This window comes from Prorops nasuta, unplaced genomic scaffold (assembly GCF_024137725.1).
Source record: "Prorops nasuta isolate Cenicafe-Biocafe unplaced genomic scaffold, Cenicafe_Pnas_1.2 PNAS00019, whole genome shotgun sequence".
Taxonomy (NCBI): Eukaryota; Metazoa; Arthropoda; class Insecta; order Hymenoptera; family Bethylidae; genus Prorops; species Prorops nasuta.
The window spans coordinates 1,322,211-1,340,916 of NW_027116816.1; the positions used below are offsets into that span (position 1 = coordinate 1,322,211).

At 34.5% G+C, this 18,706-nt stretch overlaps 5 protein-coding genes across 6 annotated transcripts in view; 3 read left to right on the forward strand and 2 right to left on the reverse strand.

The window, feature by feature from the left end:
- Positions 1-363: 363 nt before the first annotated feature.
- On the forward strand, positions 364-3,040 carry LOC136780412 (dynein regulatory complex protein 1). The gene is made up of 8 exons (XM_066738748.1): positions 364-431; positions 515-623; positions 692-1,042; positions 1,126-1,523; positions 1,604-1,820; positions 1,882-2,223; positions 2,290-2,832; positions 2,941-3,040. The coding sequence occupies exons 1-8, from the start codon at positions 364-366 to the stop codon at positions 2,998-3,000; spliced, it is 2,088 nt and encodes a 695-aa protein (XP_066594845.1). The 3' UTR covers positions 3,001-3,040.
- An 8-nt stretch (positions 3,041-3,048) lies between these two features.
- On the reverse strand, positions 3,049-5,595 carry LOC136780414 (zinc finger protein 346-like). Its single transcript, XM_066738749.1, has 6 exons — positions 5,369-5,595; positions 5,067-5,260; positions 4,860-4,998; positions 4,744-4,773; positions 3,935-4,083; positions 3,049-3,848 (listed from the first exon to the last, which is right to left on the reverse strand). Exons 2-6 carry the CDS (start codon positions 5,256-5,258, stop codon positions 3,669-3,671), a joined length of 690 nt encoding a protein of 229 aa, XP_066594846.1. The 5' UTR covers positions 5,259-5,260; positions 5,369-5,595; the 3' UTR covers positions 3,049-3,668.
- A 736-nt stretch (positions 5,596-6,331) lies between these two features.
- Positions 6,332-8,207, forward strand: LOC136780544 (zinc finger protein 32-like). Its single transcript, XM_066738977.1, has 2 exons — positions 6,332-6,565; positions 7,037-8,207. Exon 2 carries the CDS (start codon positions 7,163-7,165, stop codon positions 8,195-8,197), a length of 1,035 nt encoding a protein of 344 aa, XP_066595074.1. The 5' UTR covers positions 6,332-6,565; positions 7,037-7,162; the 3' UTR covers positions 8,198-8,207.
- A 5,091-nt stretch (positions 8,208-13,298) lies between these two features.
- On the reverse strand, positions 13,299-17,509 carry Arp5 (Actin-related protein 5). The gene is made up of 6 exons (XM_066738731.1): positions 17,283-17,509; positions 16,884-17,198; positions 16,544-16,824; positions 16,253-16,471; positions 15,713-16,192; positions 13,299-15,646 (listed from the first exon to the last, which is right to left on the reverse strand). Exons 1-6 carry the CDS (start codon positions 17,383-17,385, stop codon positions 15,023-15,025), a joined length of 2,022 nt encoding a protein of 673 aa, XP_066594828.1. The 5' UTR covers positions 17,386-17,509; the 3' UTR covers positions 13,299-15,022.
- Positions 17,510-18,061: 552 nt separating this feature from the next.
- Positions 18,062-18,706, forward strand: part of LOC136780387 (uncharacterized) — a 138,594-nt gene continuing 137,949 nt past the window's right edge. For both annotated transcript variants that reach the window (XM_066738701.1, XM_066738702.1), the window contains exon 1: positions 18,062-18,161. The gene's annotated coding sequence lies outside the window, so the exon portion shown is untranslated. The remainder of the gene's footprint in view (positions 18,162-18,706) is intronic.

An 18,706-nucleotide genomic window follows, 5' to 3' on the forward strand; every position in this document is an offset into this window, starting at 1 on the left:
TGTATTACGCGATCAAAAGCAGTGAAAACAGAGATGCGGAGAGAAATTGGCCCAACGTCGTATTTGGCAACTGTCTGTATGGGGGGAAAACAAGAATGGAATTGGTGCGCCTAGCGTCATCTAACGGTAATTTATGAAACTTCTTTCCGGCCTTCCTCACCTGTAGAATTCGAAATTTTGGCGGGATTGTGATGTACACGCGCAAACAATACTCAGCGACATCTGTCATTGACATTAATAGTTACAAATGTTTGTATGGTTACCAAACAAATTATATACCATGATTACCATTATTGTCCATAAAAGCTAGCTTTGGAGCTGTTTGTTTTAACTAACACCGGTTTTAATTAATATTTTTAGAAAATGTCTTTAGAAGAACGAAAATTGGAAAGAAGATTTCGCGTGCAAAATCATTTTGAGGAAAGCCATACGTAAGATAACATATTTCTCATACTCTAATAACACCGAGTAATAATATTAATTATTGCATTTGCGTAACAATTACCCATTGCAGAAAAGTATCCGCCGACGATGAATCTACTCTCGAAGAATCTAAAATCAAAAAGCAATTGCTCGAAACTTCGGATATATTGAATAAGCTACTCTCAGAAGGGGATGAAGTGGTAAGACCGGTTTTTTATATTTTATTCCAAATAACCTAATTGACAGTATCGTTAACCAACAAAATTAGATCACGTGCGTAAAAGTGGCCAATGATGCTAGAGAAGTGTACAGGAGAAAAAAGGACAATGAGAGCAGGCGAAATCTTTTCATGGAGATGGAGGCTGAGGATGAAGTATGCACTGCCATGTATTGCGATATCGTTAAGAATTGGCCCGATATTATGTCACGCAAAGATCCTCTCAGTATCCATAATGAGATAAAAGCCCAATACGAAAGATGCCAGGAAGTGTATTCGAGGAAAGACTATCTTATTGCGAAATTACGCAAAGAGTTGGAAAATGCTGACTCGCGATACGAGGAAGATCTGAAGAAGCAAGCCGATGACATTACTCATTTGATCGAGCGTATAGAGAATCAAGTCAGTCGAGATTTGCATTAGAGAATTCCCTTAAAAATCCTCAACGATTAATCTTACTAAAAATTTCACTATTTCTTTTTCAGTTTACGATAATGGTCAATAGTTATCGACGCGAATTGATGTTCATAGACAAAGTTATTGATGATGAGCACAAGGCTCTCTTAAAAACGGCGGACGACAAGTGGAACGAATTGTTCAAGCAGGTGCAAGTTATCGATCGAGATGGACTGCAAAAAAGGAAAGATATAATACGCGATTATGAAGCTGCGATCGAGCAAATTATAATAGAGCACCAGGAAGAGTCCCGGATGGAAAGAATGAAGCTCACAAGTGAAATTGATAATTTGCAGCAGGAGGTGGAGAATATGAAAGCTGTTTGCTTGATGAATGTAGAAAAATTGGAATACAGCTACGCAGTTCTTAAATGTCGGGAGGAGGAGAATCTAATGATACACAGCCATCAAAAGCGTAAAATTAACGAGTTAGCTTGATATTTTTTTGCATCGATTACATTAATCGCGTTATATTTTTTTAAAATAAAATTCTATGAAATTATTTTAGCTTGCGTACTGTAATTAAGGATTTGAAGGAACAATATTCGCAATTGGAGCAGAACATGAAGGGGGAAATAAAAAAGCTGGTTGATCAGATTGTAAAATCTCGCAAATCTATGTTGGATCTGGAAAGGAAGTCGCGACATTTCAAGCGAGTTAATCAAAAGCAGTATTCGGAGATTTGGAAGATGAATGTTGAGAATGCAAATGAAATGATGGAAAAGGTACTGCAGTGATATGGTTAATGGAACAACGAAAAATACTATTTTTTCTTGAAATTTTCAGATATTATCCGTCGATCAGATGCTTTATAAAAAAATACTGTGTTTAGAATGGAAGGAGCCGGATAACTATGAATTCTTGAAAAATGCGATAAATATAAATCCTGTACATCAGGAAAAAAATCGTGAAAATCGCGGAGAGATGTTGAAATTGAAAGAAAATAAATTCGAGGATAAAAGCTCTCTTGATCTCGGAGAAGATAATGTGGAAAAACAATTGTTAAATCATGTTATGCAACTTATATCGGATGAGACTGGATATCTCGTTGAAAATGATTTGCGGAAATTGCTTAGACCATATACAAAGTACGAAAATACACTCATTCGTTTGGATGATATTTTTAAGGTACTTTTCACTTATTCAATTTATATGACAATTATATTAACGTTAATAAATTCAATTTTCGCGTAGGCTCTCAATATAGATTCAACGGAACAAATTAATCTTATACTGAATTTCTTTCTGCCACATGCTTATTGCCCAACTTGTATGTTAATGAAAGAAACTGAAGGATCCCCACCTGAATACGAAAATAATGTTGCTACTACGTCCTCAATTTCAGAGGCATCAAGCGCAATGAATAAAGTCACTGAATATATGCAAATCATGTGTGAAAAAAATCATATGCTTCAGATTCAAAGGTCAAAGGTGACCAAAGCACTGAAGGAATTTATTCAAGAGTATAGCGATTTTGGAGGAAATAAAAATTCATCTAATAAGCAAGATGAATCAGTTTTACAAAATACATCCTTATCAGGTGACGTTGCCAAGTTTTGGCAACAATATCGCGATGTATTCTCACCAACGAAAGAACAATTTTGGGATGTTCTATTAGACTGCCTTCAAAACTATTATAAAATTTTAAAAGAACGACACGATCTTGCCAATGAAAATAGAAGTCTGGCAAAGCAAAATGCTGAATTAGAACGCCTCTTGGAAACTTACTTGGTGAAGGTTAGACATTATCCCTCGAAACAAATCCTTTGGATTCGGGAGAAATATTACAATTTTACTTGAATTTTATTTATTTTCGTACGTAATATTTGTTTAAATCGATTTCAGCACGAGGACTGTAAATCTGAGGAAGTATTAGCGCTTACTGGATTTGGCGGTACAGGCTGAAATTGCAAATCTTTATTGGCATGCAAACTTTTTATTCAATAATATATCATATGAATACATTTAATCAGAGTTTCATCGTTCACCGCTGTGTACATATAATCATGTATATTTCGCAAATTAATTTAATTTGTAATTTTTTAAATACGCATTTTTTTACAATTAAAGATAAAACGTCGTCCAACAGCTCTCTCCTTACTGAATATAAATCGTCAGTTTTTATAAATTAATAACACACATATACATTTCTCAATTGAGCAAACTATAATAACTAAGTAAAACAATTATCATTACAATGAATTCTCTGGTGTGGATAGATAAACATTAAAAATTGATTAAATTATGGTTTTTCGGTATTTATTTATCTCTATAAGATAGGTGGCACAGCGGCTGGATATGTACATATATCTATAATTACTTATAACATGCAACTAAAATCATTCCTAACAATAAAAGTAAGATTAAATATAAGACAGTAACATTAAGAACTGCTTGATTAAAAAATTAATTATCGAAAATATCTTAATAAATAACAAATTATTACTGTCTAAGATTAAAAAATATGAATTTTAAATATAATAAAATTTGTACTAAATATTTGATTATATTGTTAAATCTTTAAATATCCAGCCACTGATAGATTTGTCGTTTAATTTAGATAGTTAATTAAATTATTCCGTAGATTCAGGTGGCACAGAATTTTTCGGCAATGGATGATGTTGATCCGTAACGTCTGGAGTTGGCTTTTGTTTCTTCCAATATGGATTAAATCGTTTTCCCTTTGTAATCTCCGTGATTTTCTTGCTTTGCAACTTTTGCAACGCTCCCATATGTTTTTTTGATCTCATATGCTAAAAATGATTTGTTTAATAAAATAATAATTACGGTTTAATATAAGTAACACACTTCTTGAAGTTTTAAATAAATAGATGTATACCATGTCATATTGCATTAGCGAATTGAAGACCTTATTGCATAAATCGCAAGAAAGGATGACTGGTGTTTTTGCAATTGAATCCTGTGCTTTGGACGTAGTTGACAGAACGGAATTATCCGACGCGTTCAGTCCATTGCCCTTCCATTCACCTAAGCATCAATGTACGATCAACACTATCTATATATCACAATTGCAATAAAGATCAAGTGTGATAATAAATCAGCTTGAACATTACATTCATGCTGCAGAAAAAATAAATACTAATAAATTAATAGCATCTTATTTTATTTGAAATGTTCACCAATTGATATGTGCACTGTACAAAGAAAATATAAAATAAATTACTATCATAGTCCTTGCAGGGGATACTACAATATCGATTGAGCTCTTACTTTATTTTTGCTTTTTTCAAGAGTATATTAGTATAATAAATATTTTTGAGTATAAATATAAATATAATAAGCTTAAAGTAACAAATAAATAATAATAAATAAAGTGCTAATAAATATTAAATAAGCAACAACATTCAAACGCAATATTAATAAACAATTGCTAATATCCAGCAACAAATATGAATATTTTTTTCCAATCTATTTAGAAATTCATAAAAAGTTAGTTTCTCTAGCAGGCTACTCAAAGATAGAAGTGCAAGAAAAATGTGAGCATTGTTAAAAAGCAAGCAAATGTGAATATGAGTAAGCCATACATAAGTACTAAAGCATTCCTTTCTAATAATTTATCCACATAAACGTTGCGACTACACCTAATGCCGTAAGCTAATGATTTTCTTACCGCAGATGGCTTATTACCTTTCAATACTTTTCTCTTGTGTCTGCTTCCTATGAAAAAAATGTAGAAATTATAGTTATCCATATTAATTTTTTAATAATTTTTTATTTATTAAATATTGCTATAATATATTTACCATTTAAATGTGTCTGCAGCTGCTGTATGGAGTTGAGACTTACATTACATATATTGCATTTTAGCCCATTGGTTTCTTGATCTTTAGAAAATGGTACCTCAGTCTCTTCTAATGATGCCATAATATTTTTTGATCTCATCTAACGAAACAAAAAATTGAATAAAATAACATTAACTTTCAATGAATTTTGTTTCTAATTGTACTAACTGTTTTTGCATGACGTGCACCCTGTAGGTGTGTATCTAAAACGGCCTGGCTAGTAAATAGTAGTTCACAATCATCGCATGAAACTGGTGGCTTTCTTGTTGGTAAATTACCCATTATATTATCTACAACAGCTTTTGTAACAGGGTCGTCGTTACTACTAGGGTTCATTATAGTATCACTTTGCACCTCCATTTCTATAATAAAATTTATGCAAAGATATTTCATAAAAATTATTTAATCGTATAGATAATTGAAGAAAACGAAATCTTAAATTATTGTTAGGTAGCTCCGATACTACTTACTTGTCTAAAAATAATAAGAATATACAGCTTATTACGTCGAAGTATTATGAACGAACTTTTTCTAGCATCAAATAGTACACCTGGTTAATTAGCACCACATACAAGCTGCGAAATAAATCGTTCAATTCCGGGAAGGTAATTCAAAACATTTCAATGGTAACATCAGGTAATATTAAACGTGTAAATAGCAGTTGTATACTTGTATAGTGATTATACATATACATACATACATACATGTACATACTATACACCTATTCATGTTGGATGCTATATGTACATATGTAGCGTGGCTAGTGGCCACAGAAGAAATAAGTTATAGAGTTGTACTGCGCGCGCATAGTATTACAACATGTCATCAAAAAAAATTCAAAATTTAAAGAGTTTAGATCGGTCGGTAAATTAGATCTATAATAAAAAAAATTATATAATTTTATGGATTATAATTTCCTAAAAATAATTGCAAATTTTAATCACTTTCATCATTATATCGCCGTTGCTAGATAAGGATAATAATGAGGGAACTTAATATTTTATGATGAAACTACATAAAATTATAGACTTATCGGGATAAAGACAAAAAAAAATCAATCAGCTGCAGGGAAAACAATTAGGAAAGGCAAGAGAAAGAAATTCTTTTATTACACTCTACCCTGTTATAATTATAGATCGACTTTGGTAATTGGTAATGGCGGTTAAAAATATATGTAAATACCACGTGTATAAATATATATACGCACATATGAAAGCTTTAAAATGTAAACAGGAAGTGTACAACATTTGTCAGTAGAAATGAATGGACAAAATGTTGCTTCGTATGATTGGTTGGTGAGCCTTCTGCATGACGTGAAAATGAGATCTAAGGAGTGGGAGAAGGGACGAAGGATGAAACTGAACCGTCCGAACCCACCAATTAGAGGGCCGTGTGAAATCGTCATCAAAATGGATATGTAGACGTTCGTAATATGTATAGATAGATGCCTATTTTGTGTCCGTATGTGTTTATTGGTGTATACGCATATATAGGTAATATCATCCGCGAAATATAGCTGCAGCCATCTTATATTTTGTGTCAGAGAAAAACAATTTATCCGTACAAATGTTTTGTTATTATCCGTGAAGCCGCTGGACGACAAGAGGCGTGCGCTTCATGAGGCGTGACGTTTTTCAACATTAATTCGGATCATTATAATAGCAAAGGTTTGTGCAACACTATCCCTACCTTCGTTAATGCAAATACCATTCTCGTTTTTATACGGTGTTTGGCAAATTTGGTGTTTGGAGTTAGTATATCGTTGCTCCCCATGTAATTCCTCTGTAACTATGTAGTTTATGTTCTTTCCGTAATTCCGTATAACGAGCTGCTTAGACTGATATTAAAAAAGGTTTGAACTTTTTATGAAAAAGTTATGCAATCAGCTGATCAGTCAAATATGTTCTGTCATTTGTCAAAAATAAATGTCGATGTAATTATACCAATGTGACAGTTAATCTTGTGCACTAAGGTTGATGGAAGGTGGCCTTTGGCATCATAACGTACAAGATTTTTAAAGGCTAACAGAGCCGTGTATATATCTAAATACATATGCACATGTATGCATATATGCTCATATATATATATACAAATGCATGTAAAATTATTTAGAATAACTATTTTTCTATCTATCGCAGGTGGATTGGTACGCAGGATATGAGCAGTTTGTCAAGCGCAACCTGACTCTGCTCCCTCATCAGCAAGCAGCGGAACATCATCAGCATCAGCCCCAGCAGCTGGTCCAACCGCAGCCGACTGACATAATGACATCTATGTTCGAGCAACAGATAAAAAGTGAACCAATGGGGTTCTATTCTGTTGCATCTAGTAGATCAGATGGCTCTAACTCAATGGTAAATCTCTCAGACGATAGAGAAGATTTGTCTCAGCAAGAAGGACACATACCGCCTCAGCAGCAATCACTACAACTTGGGCAGCAACAGGCTCAACAACAAGCTCAGCAACAACAGCAGCAACAGCAATCCCAACAGAATCAAAATATTCAACACGACTCCCCAGGTCGTCAGTCAACGGGTCAGCAAACTGTAAAAGAAGGTTCTCGCTCCAAACCACAACCGTGTAAAGTCTGTGGCAAGGTCTTATCATCGGCGTCGTCTTACTACGTACATATGAAGCTCCATTCAGGCAATAAACCATATCACTGTACCGTATGTGAGGCAAGCTTTTGTCGTAAGCCATACTTGGAGGTACACATGAGGACCCATACTGGTGAGCGACCATTCCAGTGCGAATTGTGTTTAAAAAGATTTACGCAAAAAAGTAGTCTGAACACACATAAACGCGTGCATACTGGCGAACGGCCATATGCTTGTGACATTTGTCAAAAACGTTTTGCCGTAAAAAGCTATGTAACTGCGCATCGCTGGAGTCACGTTGCTGAGAAGCCATTGGTTTGCGAGAGATGCTCTCTCACATTCACTTCTAAAAGTCAATTCGCTATCCACATTCGCACGCATACTGCGAGTACTACTTACGAGTGCAATATCTGTGGACGCACATTTGTCCGAGACAGTTATCTAATACGTCATCAGAATCGAGTACATCGTGATATGAATCAGAGCAATTCGAATCACAATCCTTCTACACCCCAAAGCACTGGTACATCAGGCACTGGATTTGAGAGTCCAGTTTGCGATTTGCGTTACAACGAAGGACCTTCATCGTTGGATAGCCTCAGCGGTAGCAAAGGAGGCATTGCTGCCGAGATAGCTAGCCTCGCCAAGCAAAATAATCTACAGCTTCCCCTACCGTTGTTGCATCCGCAAACCACCAACTAGTGTTTAGACGGGAACGTGCCCCAGTCAATGTTCGAACAACAATCACCGCAAGTAGTATGCCCTGCGACAGTTTCCTCACCGTATACATCTAATTCATCATCCCACATCTCCGAAAACGAGCATATAGCAGCAGCGCAAACTGTGCAATATCAAATGGCCGGATTCACCGGACTCACCGGACTGTCAGACTCTTTAGACAATGCTCATTCTCAATATTACTCGATCCATCAATCCAACATGAACAATTCGGATTTGTCTCACCAGAATATTTTTCATCAACAAGAGCAACGTGCCGCCGGGTTTCCCATACCACCGCCAGGCCTCCATCCTGCACTCTATTTGTATGCACAGTATTCCAACACCAAGTCCACGATATCAACGTACCCCGGTTATGTACAACGCAACAACTGTTAGCTTCGCGTCATTTAAGCCATCATAGATTAATATAAGTGCTCTGAAAAAAAACTAGAACAAACTAAAAATTAAGAAAATCAACAACGACGGAGCAGCGAGACTGCCTTTCACGGTGGGTAGCCAATGTTCCTTTCTTTCACCGGATCATCGCCCGGTACTGACTCTAGTTGAAAGTGCCTACTCGAGCGTCCGTTTTTTCTTACATTTTTTAATTTTTTTTATCTTATCTTTTTAGTAAAAGAGAAACTAACTCAATGTCTTTTCAATCTTGTCGTCTCAAACATCTTGCTAATATCTTTATAAAAACAGTTTCTTACCGGTCCTCTTCATCTTCAACCTCGAGCTCGAAGTAAAATTCAAATCGCATGTTAGGTGTTTTGGCATCTATCTATAGGGAATAAAGACAGTACCGGCGAGAGATGAAGAAACGAGAGGTAGTCTCCCAGCAAAGCTTCGTTTATTATAATTGTCCAAAGCTCGTTAACGTTGATATTATAATACAACTGGCAAGATATTTACTAATATCCATTGTATGCAACGCTCTTGTTTTTGCCTGGTTTTGATCACGTCTATGGGTATATATATACATGTATATATATGTATACGCACGCACTCACACATCCTTGTGCCTGTGCGTATATATAGGATACAAGCCATCATGTGCGACATATACACATCCACACAAGGCGTACGCACGCGCCAGCGCGTTTATACTCGCGAGACACCCATACGTCACGATTGTGCGCGCCAATGCGCAAAAACACTCACACAAACATATTTATATTATATTTTTAAAGGAATTTAGTCACTTGGATCTGTGATATAGATAGTAATTATTGTCTACAAGTTTTTAATCTATTCATTTAATATTTTGACGATATCAAAACGAGATAAAACCAATTTTATGGAAATATGTAGCCATCAAAGGTTTCGAATACTATAGCTCCTGCCAAAATGTTCCCTTTTGGTAGACGCATTGCTATTTCTTTGATAAACTGATAGCATAATAACTGCTAATAATAATAATAATATTAATATTAATAATAATAATAATGATAATAATAATACTATCGCTATTAGTAAACTCCCTTGATACATATTATCGACACATCTACGTAATTATTAAAGGTCCTATATTTACTAATGCTATTATTATTACTAATATCAACAATGCTATCTTTATTATCGATGTTTCTTTATCCTCAAACCCCTCCCCATTCACCGAGACGCCATATAAATCTTGTGGTCTCTGTATCTCTCTCTTTCTCTTTCTTAGCTTCTATTAGAAAAAGCAGCATATTTCTTCCTTTTTTATTTCTGAATAATTGCATTATACTTTATATACAAAATATACATAGTATATACTATATATATATCGCCAATAGGCTGGCGCTGCTTTTTAGTGAGAAATATGCCTGTGAAAAGTTTTTTTTCTGTTTTTTTTTTCCCAAGTAGATTGCCGTACCGCTTTGTATCAGTTCCATAGGTGTACTTACTTTTCACATATCGAAGTGTATTGTACACAGATATATATTGTATATACGTATACATACATATATATGTATTATAACGAAGTTGAGAAGGGTGATGGAAGGATCGCGAAACTCCATCAGTAGCAATGAATTAGCAATTAAATAGCGGCGTTGTTGATTTTTTAACATTACTAGAGATTAAATTAAGTATTCATGTCTATAAGCTCCGGTATAAACGGAGAGCCATGACATACGCAAATGAATGGAACAAATATACATTGTATATAGAATATTTCAGAAATGATAACGTGACACAATTGTATGAAAAATAACCGTGCTCGGTTTTAAAAAAAAGCACCTTTTGTTAGAATTTTATGATTATAATATACCACACTAAATTCGTCTGTATCATTTCTGAGAGATTCGTACATGAGTATATTTATTTAATGCATACAAACACGACAACACACACACACACATATATATATATATATATATACCTACACACAAAACAATTATGAGTATAAACTAACTTAAAATTTTGTAGTATGACGTCTAACACGTGCGTTAGGACACAAGAATAAAAATTGTCTGAAATATCGGTGTGATTGAATCTGGAATTGCTAATATTCGCGTCAAGCTTAAATACGCTAAATGATCTTTGTATTGTTTATTGTTTGTACGAGGGCGCTAGGATGTAAAATGTAATTTTGCACTAGCGTCTCCTCAACAAAAGGTTTTAAGCTTGTATTTATTCCGTCGATTCAATTTTATTACTGCAGAACGAAGAAGGATTGATTTAAGTGAATTTGCAAAAAGTTTCTCGCGCTTGAGACGAGTTGTAAAAATATGGAGAAAGACTGAATATTTGTAATCGATCGTGAAACGAGTAAGAGGATGGAAAGTGAGACGTCTCTCGTATCGGTAGCTGCTTTTTTTCGTTGTGCGTAGAAAAGAAGCGTAATCAATTATTGACTATACAATTATTGTGAGGAAGAAAAGTGTCGCGGTATTGGAGAGCAAAGCTGCGCTTTTATATTAGACGCGGAACTCGTTTTGGGTTTTAAAAGTGACTTGTTTAACATATTTTCGTTTTACCTACTATTTTTGCCATTTGTCGACAAACGACGGGATTCTTGAGAAAGAAGGTGCAATGTGTGAAAGCAATGGTCTTTATATCGGCTAGTCATTGTGCAGCTCCCCGTGTGAATAATTCAATTACAGTGCTGTGATTAAAGTCTCCTTCTATATTTTCGTCTAACATCCGCAGTAGCGATATGCTTTTTTTGGTCAAGCTTCTATTCGTAAGGGTATAGCCGGGAGAACGGCAATTTCCTTCTTTCTATTTTCAAAATGATATATAATTATTGATATGTTGATACTTTGATATTTTCCTTTTCGCGCTCGAGCAAGCAATATCGGACCAAACTCGCCGCCATAATTATTATCTAGAAAAATTTGTAACGCGAATGATTTGTCACATTTGAACCAATAGTCTGGTCTCGAATCAATTTACCGAGAGAATTGAAATACTCGATATATATGCTCTGTTGAGCGATATTCTATATAGATTCACTGTAAAGTTCACCCAATACCCGTAAAGATCATTATTTGATTGCTCTGATTTTAATCATTCATATTTATCATTAATTATATGCTACTCCTATCGTAAAAATCCTTTGTCGCGCATTTGTGATAAAATATCATTAACACTTAATCAACATGAAACAGAATGTAACTCTTTTTCCTTTTTTTGTAGCGTTTAGTGTAATTTATCCGTCTAGAAAATATTTGTGTTGTCAAAATTATTTTCCTGGAAATTTCTCATAAGTTTGTGTTATTTCTCTTGAAGATACTTGTAGATTAACTTCTATTTTCATACGTGATATTATTTGTAAAACACAAAGTTTCATATTCCTGAGGGTGTGAATGACGGTGCGTGGATATCTACACACAGGCCTGATTTTATTGCTTATTTTATTTTTATCAGCGATTACTGTAGCTCATATTATTGTATAGGAATTTAGATTTGAATGGACAAAAATGTTAATTAATTGAGATTATTGAGATTTTTCTGCGAATTTGAAACTTTGGTAGCGTCTTTTTAATCAACAAAATACCTTTTTAATAGCTTTATCTTCAAATAATAGTTTGTTTTTATTTTTATCGAGTGTAATTGTATCAATTTCATGTTAAGGTCAGTATTAAGAATATGTATTGAATTGTTATTAAGCTTTATTTTTCAAGGCGAACAAATATTATTTTTAGTAGTCGTGTGTAAAGTTTGGCGTTTCGATGAAAAATTCGACATTGGAGGATAATCCGACAATTTTCATGCAAAGATCAAACGTATGAAAGATTTTTTATTTGTCAAAATCTGTTCGATTGGTGTTACAAATGAAAAACCATTGAGCCTACGTTAGCGAAAGATGTGTACAGTTCTCGAAAATAATTTTGATTTCATACACTGCGTTCCCACAATCTGTCTCGAAATTGCACGTGAAAGAATTCTGGCACACGTCGCGGAAATGGCACTGATTTGTCTTGTGACACAAGCTATACGTCACCGTCATTTACAATGTTTTTTTTTTAATTTATACATTAAGAAGCGACAAGCGGGAAAGGGACTGATTAGAGTTTGAAACTGAAACTGGCCATTGCGATTGAACAGCAATTTATCCTCATAAACGTAGGCAATTGCCACTCTGCACTAGTTATAATATAGTACATGCAAGTAAATTTTTTTGCGGCTTGATTATTATAATAGAGTTTACTAATTATTAATGTAAAGTATACCTATTAAACTTTTATTTTTAGATGGAACTAATTCCTAAGAAGCTGCACACAAGTGTAGACGTAGTGGAGATATCAGTCGAGCGATATTTTCATTGTATTGATTTATCTTATTCTGAGCGATCGTGTTATAACATTTTAACATTGTTTTAAATGTTAAGTCTAATATTTAAGAACTATTACCATACATTTTGTCACAGACACGGTGGATATTAAAAGCTGAAGTGTCCGGAAATTGACATTGAGTTTGACTATTGCAGCTATTTTAATATGCACCGATATCATAATAAAAGGGTTGTTATTAATGTTTGTCTTGTGTTATTTACAAATGACTGACTGAAAGCTTAAGCGGAGTATGATCTCTAACGACTAGCACGACTGAGAATTGCAAAGAGGGGGGAGGGGGGGGGGGATAACGATAAGGGAGGAAATGTCAAGGCGAATCAAATTCGTTGCTTGCTCCATTTTCAGTTATGTAGTTCTATTTGTATTTGACTAAAACTATCGATGATAGCTCCACGTTCGTGCAGTTCGCAATTGAAAAGCCAAGTTATAGTAACAATTAAGTAGCATTCAGTCTAGAGTTGTGCTTCTCGTGAAAAGCGCGTCATCATCCGTATGCTTTGTTACAGACAAAAATATTTTGTGAAAAGTGAAGGAAACATTGACTCGATTCTTGCAATAATAAATATTTTTACTCGAGATCCTATTATTACTGACTTTTCAAGTGTCCATTTTTCTTACAATTACGCATTGTAAAAATTAGACACGTTGATCCAAGTACTGGCCAGTACGCGCGCGTGGGATGCTCAGTCACATATGTAAATATATACTGTTGGAGCATAAACCTGTAACATATTATATAAGAACCGATCTTCATGTATACAAATGTATGATATGCGTGAGCATGCGATTGATGATAAAATATCACTATTTGCACAATTCTATGGAATAGAAGAATCTGGTCTCCTGATATATACCAATAGTAGATAAACGCGCTTGGTACAATTAAGGCAGCACCCTTCAAATTGTGTATTTAGAGATCAATTAATAAATCAAAGCAACGGTAAATATAAGGAAGAATTGAAAAACACTGTCTCGACAGAAATGAATTAGTAGATAAAACATTGCAGTGGATAACAAAGTGTAAGAAAAAGTAAAAAGGATTAGTAATATAATATCATTGTGTCACTGGACATTGCGCCTGTACCATTTTGCTTCTTTAGCAGAGTATATCGCCATTTATTTTTGTAATGCGTTTACGTAGGATATCTCTTATTTTTATAGAGGTTTATCATACTATCAAAACTCTTTTAGAGGCCTGCATATATGATAGAAGAATAGAATTTCGTGAGTGCTGAGGATTCTACAGTAGAATATAACTATTATCCAAAGGCACGCGTTTCTAGTAATGGCTTCACACCATAAACAGAAGGAAGAACACGTAACATGTAAAACTCGGCTTGTGTCACCTTGGTCGGATACAAAATATAAGTGTATCGCGTTCATTATTACTAGTGTGGTGACAACACCAAGCCGTGATTCAATGTTGAAAACGTATTTTTTTTTCTCGGCTCCTTTGTACAATATAGTTTACAAAAGTCAGTGGTTGTAAGCTCTATTATACTCGGATGATTGGAATATAAATAACACATGCTAAAGATACAAAAAAGTAATATGCTTTAACTAAAAATAAGTAAACGAGAGTTTATCAGGTTACCTTGCGGTATAATGCATCTAAATGGAATGTTATGGAAGATAACAGACAAAAATAACAGTGAATATAAGTAGTTGTATTATTATAATATAATAATAATAATATATATGTATCTATACTGTATAGGATGTGAATTCACACTTTTGTAATAGAAATTTTGAGAAAACAATAATGATAGGATAAAGGGTATAATAGACGGGACATTTTAATGCTTGATATAATTATAATTTTCACCTATACATATATATATATATCCTGACCGAAAATATAATATAAAAAAGAACGATTAATGTTTCTTTTCCCAATTTATAATTTATATGATTTTTTTATTAATGCTTTTGTTGAATTACAATCACAAAAAATTTCATCTTATAAAATATTTTAAAATACTTTATCATTCAACTTATTATTACAAAAATATATATCATTTTATTCCACTTCGACATCAATTACAGCATCCTCAACGATTATCTGCTCAGACGTAACTGGTATTTGTATCATAGGTAGGGGATCCGGCGATCTTATATAATTATTGCTCGTTGAATGTTCTTTTAAATATTCCCCTCCTTTCTCCTCGTATTCCTTTCGATCAACCAAAAATTCTGGAAGGTTACCATTTAAACCAAAGTCCCTGGCGCCGTACCATGCGTCTAGACTTGTATTTTTTGCTATACTTATTTGAAATTTGGATCCGAATGGTCGTATCTCCCTGAGCTCTCGGTTCAATCTTTCTAGTAGACCCGGGAAAGCAGCTGAACCCCCAGTCAAAAAGATATTACCAACAATACGAGTTTGCTCTTCAAGGGAATACAATTTTAAGACAAATTCGATTGTTTCCGCTATACCAGCTTCTACCGAGCCGATCATTGCGGGCTGAAAGATCAATTCAGGCACTCGTAAGCGTTCCACTCCTACGTGAAGCTGATGAGTTTCTCCCGGAATCATAGGTACGCTCGAGCTTGCTCCATCAAAATCTGGATCATGATGACGCAAAACATCTTCGAGTTCCAAAAGCTTTTCCTGCTCCAATTCGGAATCAGAATCACCTCCTTCCTACGATAAAACTTTGTTTCAACCCAAATTTTACAGATTTCAACATAAATATGACAAAACGCTTACTCTGTTTATAACTTTGTAAACATCCCAATCTTCGTCTCGTATACCGAAATCATCGTCTCGCTTTTCTTTCCTTGCTAGCTGACTGATTATACGCATTCGTTCTTGAGCTGCGGCTGTTCTGCGTTTGGCCATGTCTTGTCTTCGCTGCCGCTTTGCCATTCTTTTATCCAATATCTCCTGTCTTTTTTTCTTAACACTCGTAATCCATTCGTCAAAATCTTGTTGGTCTTTCGGCTGAAGACTAGATTTCAACTTTGGTTTTTCTTCAATTACTATACTTTCGTCCTGCGAATTCGCTGCTACAATCTTTTGCCTTGTTCTCTCGACTTTAGCTTGTAAGTTATTAATCATCTTAATTAAATCAGCTTCATTAGCCAAAGAGTAGGTTTTTAAAGCACGATCGAATTCTTCTGTTTCCCCTTCCTCAAGAAGGTCTTGTATGGCTAATAATTGATTCAGTTGTTCCTCATCCTCGGCTAACTAATACAACAGTTTTAAAATTATATTCAACTATTACATAGTCTTTCCAAGTTTACATACCCTTTCTTCCCTTTTTCTTGCGTTGATTTCCATCAATCTACGTGCCAACTCTCGTTTTCTTTCTTTCTGTTGCTCTATCGTCAAACCGGAAGTATTTGGTGGTGCGATATACGGCAACTGAATTCTCAATACATTGTTATCATAGTAATCAACTTCTGCCCATTTAGAAATCTCTTCCTGGTAAGTGAGAGCTATGCTGGAATGGTCATGTACTAGTTCCTAGATAAAAAATTATCACTTTAAATATTAAAACAGCTTTATGTCATATAAAAGGAACAATAAAAATCTTACTTCTGCTCTACTGGGAGTAATAGCATTTACATGGACAGGATATTTCAGCTGTAACAATCTATGCATATACGATGTTATGTGATAGCCACCTATATTTATTCTTCTAGAATTTGCAAAATCAGCTTTTCCATCTAATATGGGTATTATATGAGTAGTGTGATATCCTATACTTATTATTAAACCATCAGGAGGGCAATTGTTATGTTGGTAAGAAAACAGGCAGTCAACTCCGTATGCTATAGATGGTACATTATAACATTCAAATAATAATTCTGCCATCACTGGAAAATATAAATCACTATTAATACAAGTTATAGATTAATTTCAAGTTCTTACTTACAATTTCTTGAGTAGTTTGGATTTAAAAAACACTCTGTTAGAATAATTGGATGGTTAAGACATTCCTCTGTATTGATTCCCATATGGGTAAAAGTATAGTCAAATATTTGTTCCTGGGTCTCAAAATGAGTTACAACATTTCTGTCAAATTGGGTTTTCAACTGAAAGCGTACAGCTTCTATATTGGCAATATCATTCCCCACTTGCAACTCTCCGTCCTTCTTACCCCTCTCTTTTCTTGGTTTGGCAATAAGATTTTTGAATATAAGCTGTGGCTCCTTTTCTGTTGCCCAGCCGACTCTGCAGTTGTATGATCCTAAAATTTATGTACGATATTTTAATATCCTGAATAAATGAACAACTTGATTTAACAAACATGATTTCAAACAAAAAATATTACCATTGTCAATGACAAGTGGTACCTGCTCTGTTTTTACTTTCTCAGGATAAGGGTGAATAATATCCGGGACAGCGCGAATATCTTTTAATTCAAGGATATTCATTTCTGCATATCGCAATTTTGCTTTAGGATTTATGAATTCAATTACAAGCCTAACCTAACTTTTAGGATATTTTTCAGTGCTTATTATTTATGGTGTGTTTATGAACGCTAAAACGACAATAGAGGGACAATGCCATCTAGCGTAAGAAATTAGAAGTACATCGTAATGTAACTTGTTCCTTCGCACGGCGGATTACATAGGGGATGAAAATTCGAATGACGAATTCTTTACACGAATGGATTTGACGTTTGAAAAAATATAAGGAATGTAAAAACAAGAAATAACAAATAGTTTAATTGTGGTGATCAATTATATATTGTGATTGTTTCGCGAAATTTGAAAACAAACATCGTTTATTATTCGTTAAATATTGGATAAAAAGAGAATTGACAAGGACCGAAAGAGCTGAAGTGGCAGATATTTCTATAGCGATTAATTATCTTGTCGCTGCGGATGAAATACGAATCATTTAGCTTCGGATGTAGCCGGATTGATTCGGTAAAATTCGTCGAACCCCGAGAACTTCGGGTGATTTCGGCTATCCCCAGTATGCTTAAGAAGGGATGGAATGTGCAACCGTGCGGGGACCAGGTGGTGGGGCGAGGCGTGGGTTCATCTCACCGGGTTTTGCACTTGCTGTTTCGCGTTTCTCGCTCACTCGTCGGCGCGCGCTTGTATAAAACGCTTCGTATGTATTAAAATGATTCCTCACTAGCTCAGTCGGTAATCATTATGCAAATCAAATATCCGGTTAAGTTCTCCGAGTATTTATAAAAGTAAGCATTAACCTTTGTAGATGCTTTATTAAGCTTTTAATTGCCATAAAGTTTTGTTGTTTGCTTTGCTGCATTTTGTTTAGTTTTGATAAGCAATTGCTTCTTTTTTGGTTATGTACTTTCTTCTTACAACAGGTACATTTATATTACACAGTGTGATTTAAGAATTTTCCTAGATAATAACAGATATTTAATTAATTTAAACAGGGACAGAGATATTTCAACTTTTTGTTATATTTTACTCATAGCCACTATTTCTCTTTCAACAAAAGCGTTGAGCTCTGATCGCAATGTAGTCATTTGCCTGAAAATTTGGAAATGAGTAAATAAAACCGGTAACACCACCGGTGAAATTTCCAAATTGGCCAGATTTCTTTATCGGTATTTGGAGGATCATGTTGATCCAAGAGTGCATTTTTAAAGTAGTGTTCTTTTAGTCGTGTGCTATGCATTAAAAACAAAACGCTTTGCAGTACGGCGCTAGCCTTAATTAATTGCAAAATTCTTATTAGCTAATGAAAATTTGGTTTAGCGCATGATGAATT

Excerpts from the sequence above, each read along its gene's own strand:
- LOC136780414 (XM_066738749.1), bottom strand. The coding sequence starts at position 5,258 with ATGGAGGTGCAAAGTGATACTATAATGAACCCTAGTAGTAACGACGAC. Across the intron at positions 4,774-4,859 it reads GCTGCAGACACATTTAAATG|GAAGCAGACACAAGAGAAAA; the intron begins GTAAATATATTA and ends TTTTTTTCATAG. Across the intron at positions 4,084-4,743 it reads CAAGAGAAAAGTATTGAAAG|GTGAATGGAAGGGCAATGGA; the intron begins GTAATAAGCCAT and ends ATTGATGCTTAG.
- LOC136780544 (XM_066738977.1), top strand. The coding sequence starts at position 7,163 with ATGACATCTATGTTCGAGCAACAGATAAAAAGTGAACCAATGGGGTTC.
- LOC136780412 (XM_066738748.1), top strand. The coding sequence starts at position 364 with ATGTCTTTAGAAGAACGAAAATTGGAAAGAAGATTTCGCGTGCAAAAT. Across the intron at positions 624-691 it reads TCTCAGAAGGGGATGAAGTG|ATCACGTGCGTAAAAGTGGC; the intron begins GTAAGACCGGTT and ends CAACAAAATTAG. Across the intron at positions 2,224-2,289 it reads GTTTGGATGATATTTTTAAG|GCTCTCAATATAGATTCAAC; the intron begins GTACTTTTCACT and ends ATTTTCGCGTAG.
- Arp5 (XM_066738731.1), bottom strand. The coding sequence starts at position 17,385 with ATGAATATCCTTGAATTAAAAGATATTCGCGCTGTCCCGGATATTATT. Across the intron at positions 17,199-17,282 it reads ACCACTTGTCATTGACAATG|GATCATACAACTGCAGAGTC; the intron begins GTAATATTTTTT and ends CATAAATTTTAG. Across the intron at positions 16,825-16,883 it reads TCCAAACTACTCAAGAAATT|TGATGGCAGAATTATTATTT; the intron begins GTAAGTAAGAAC and ends TATATTTTCCAG.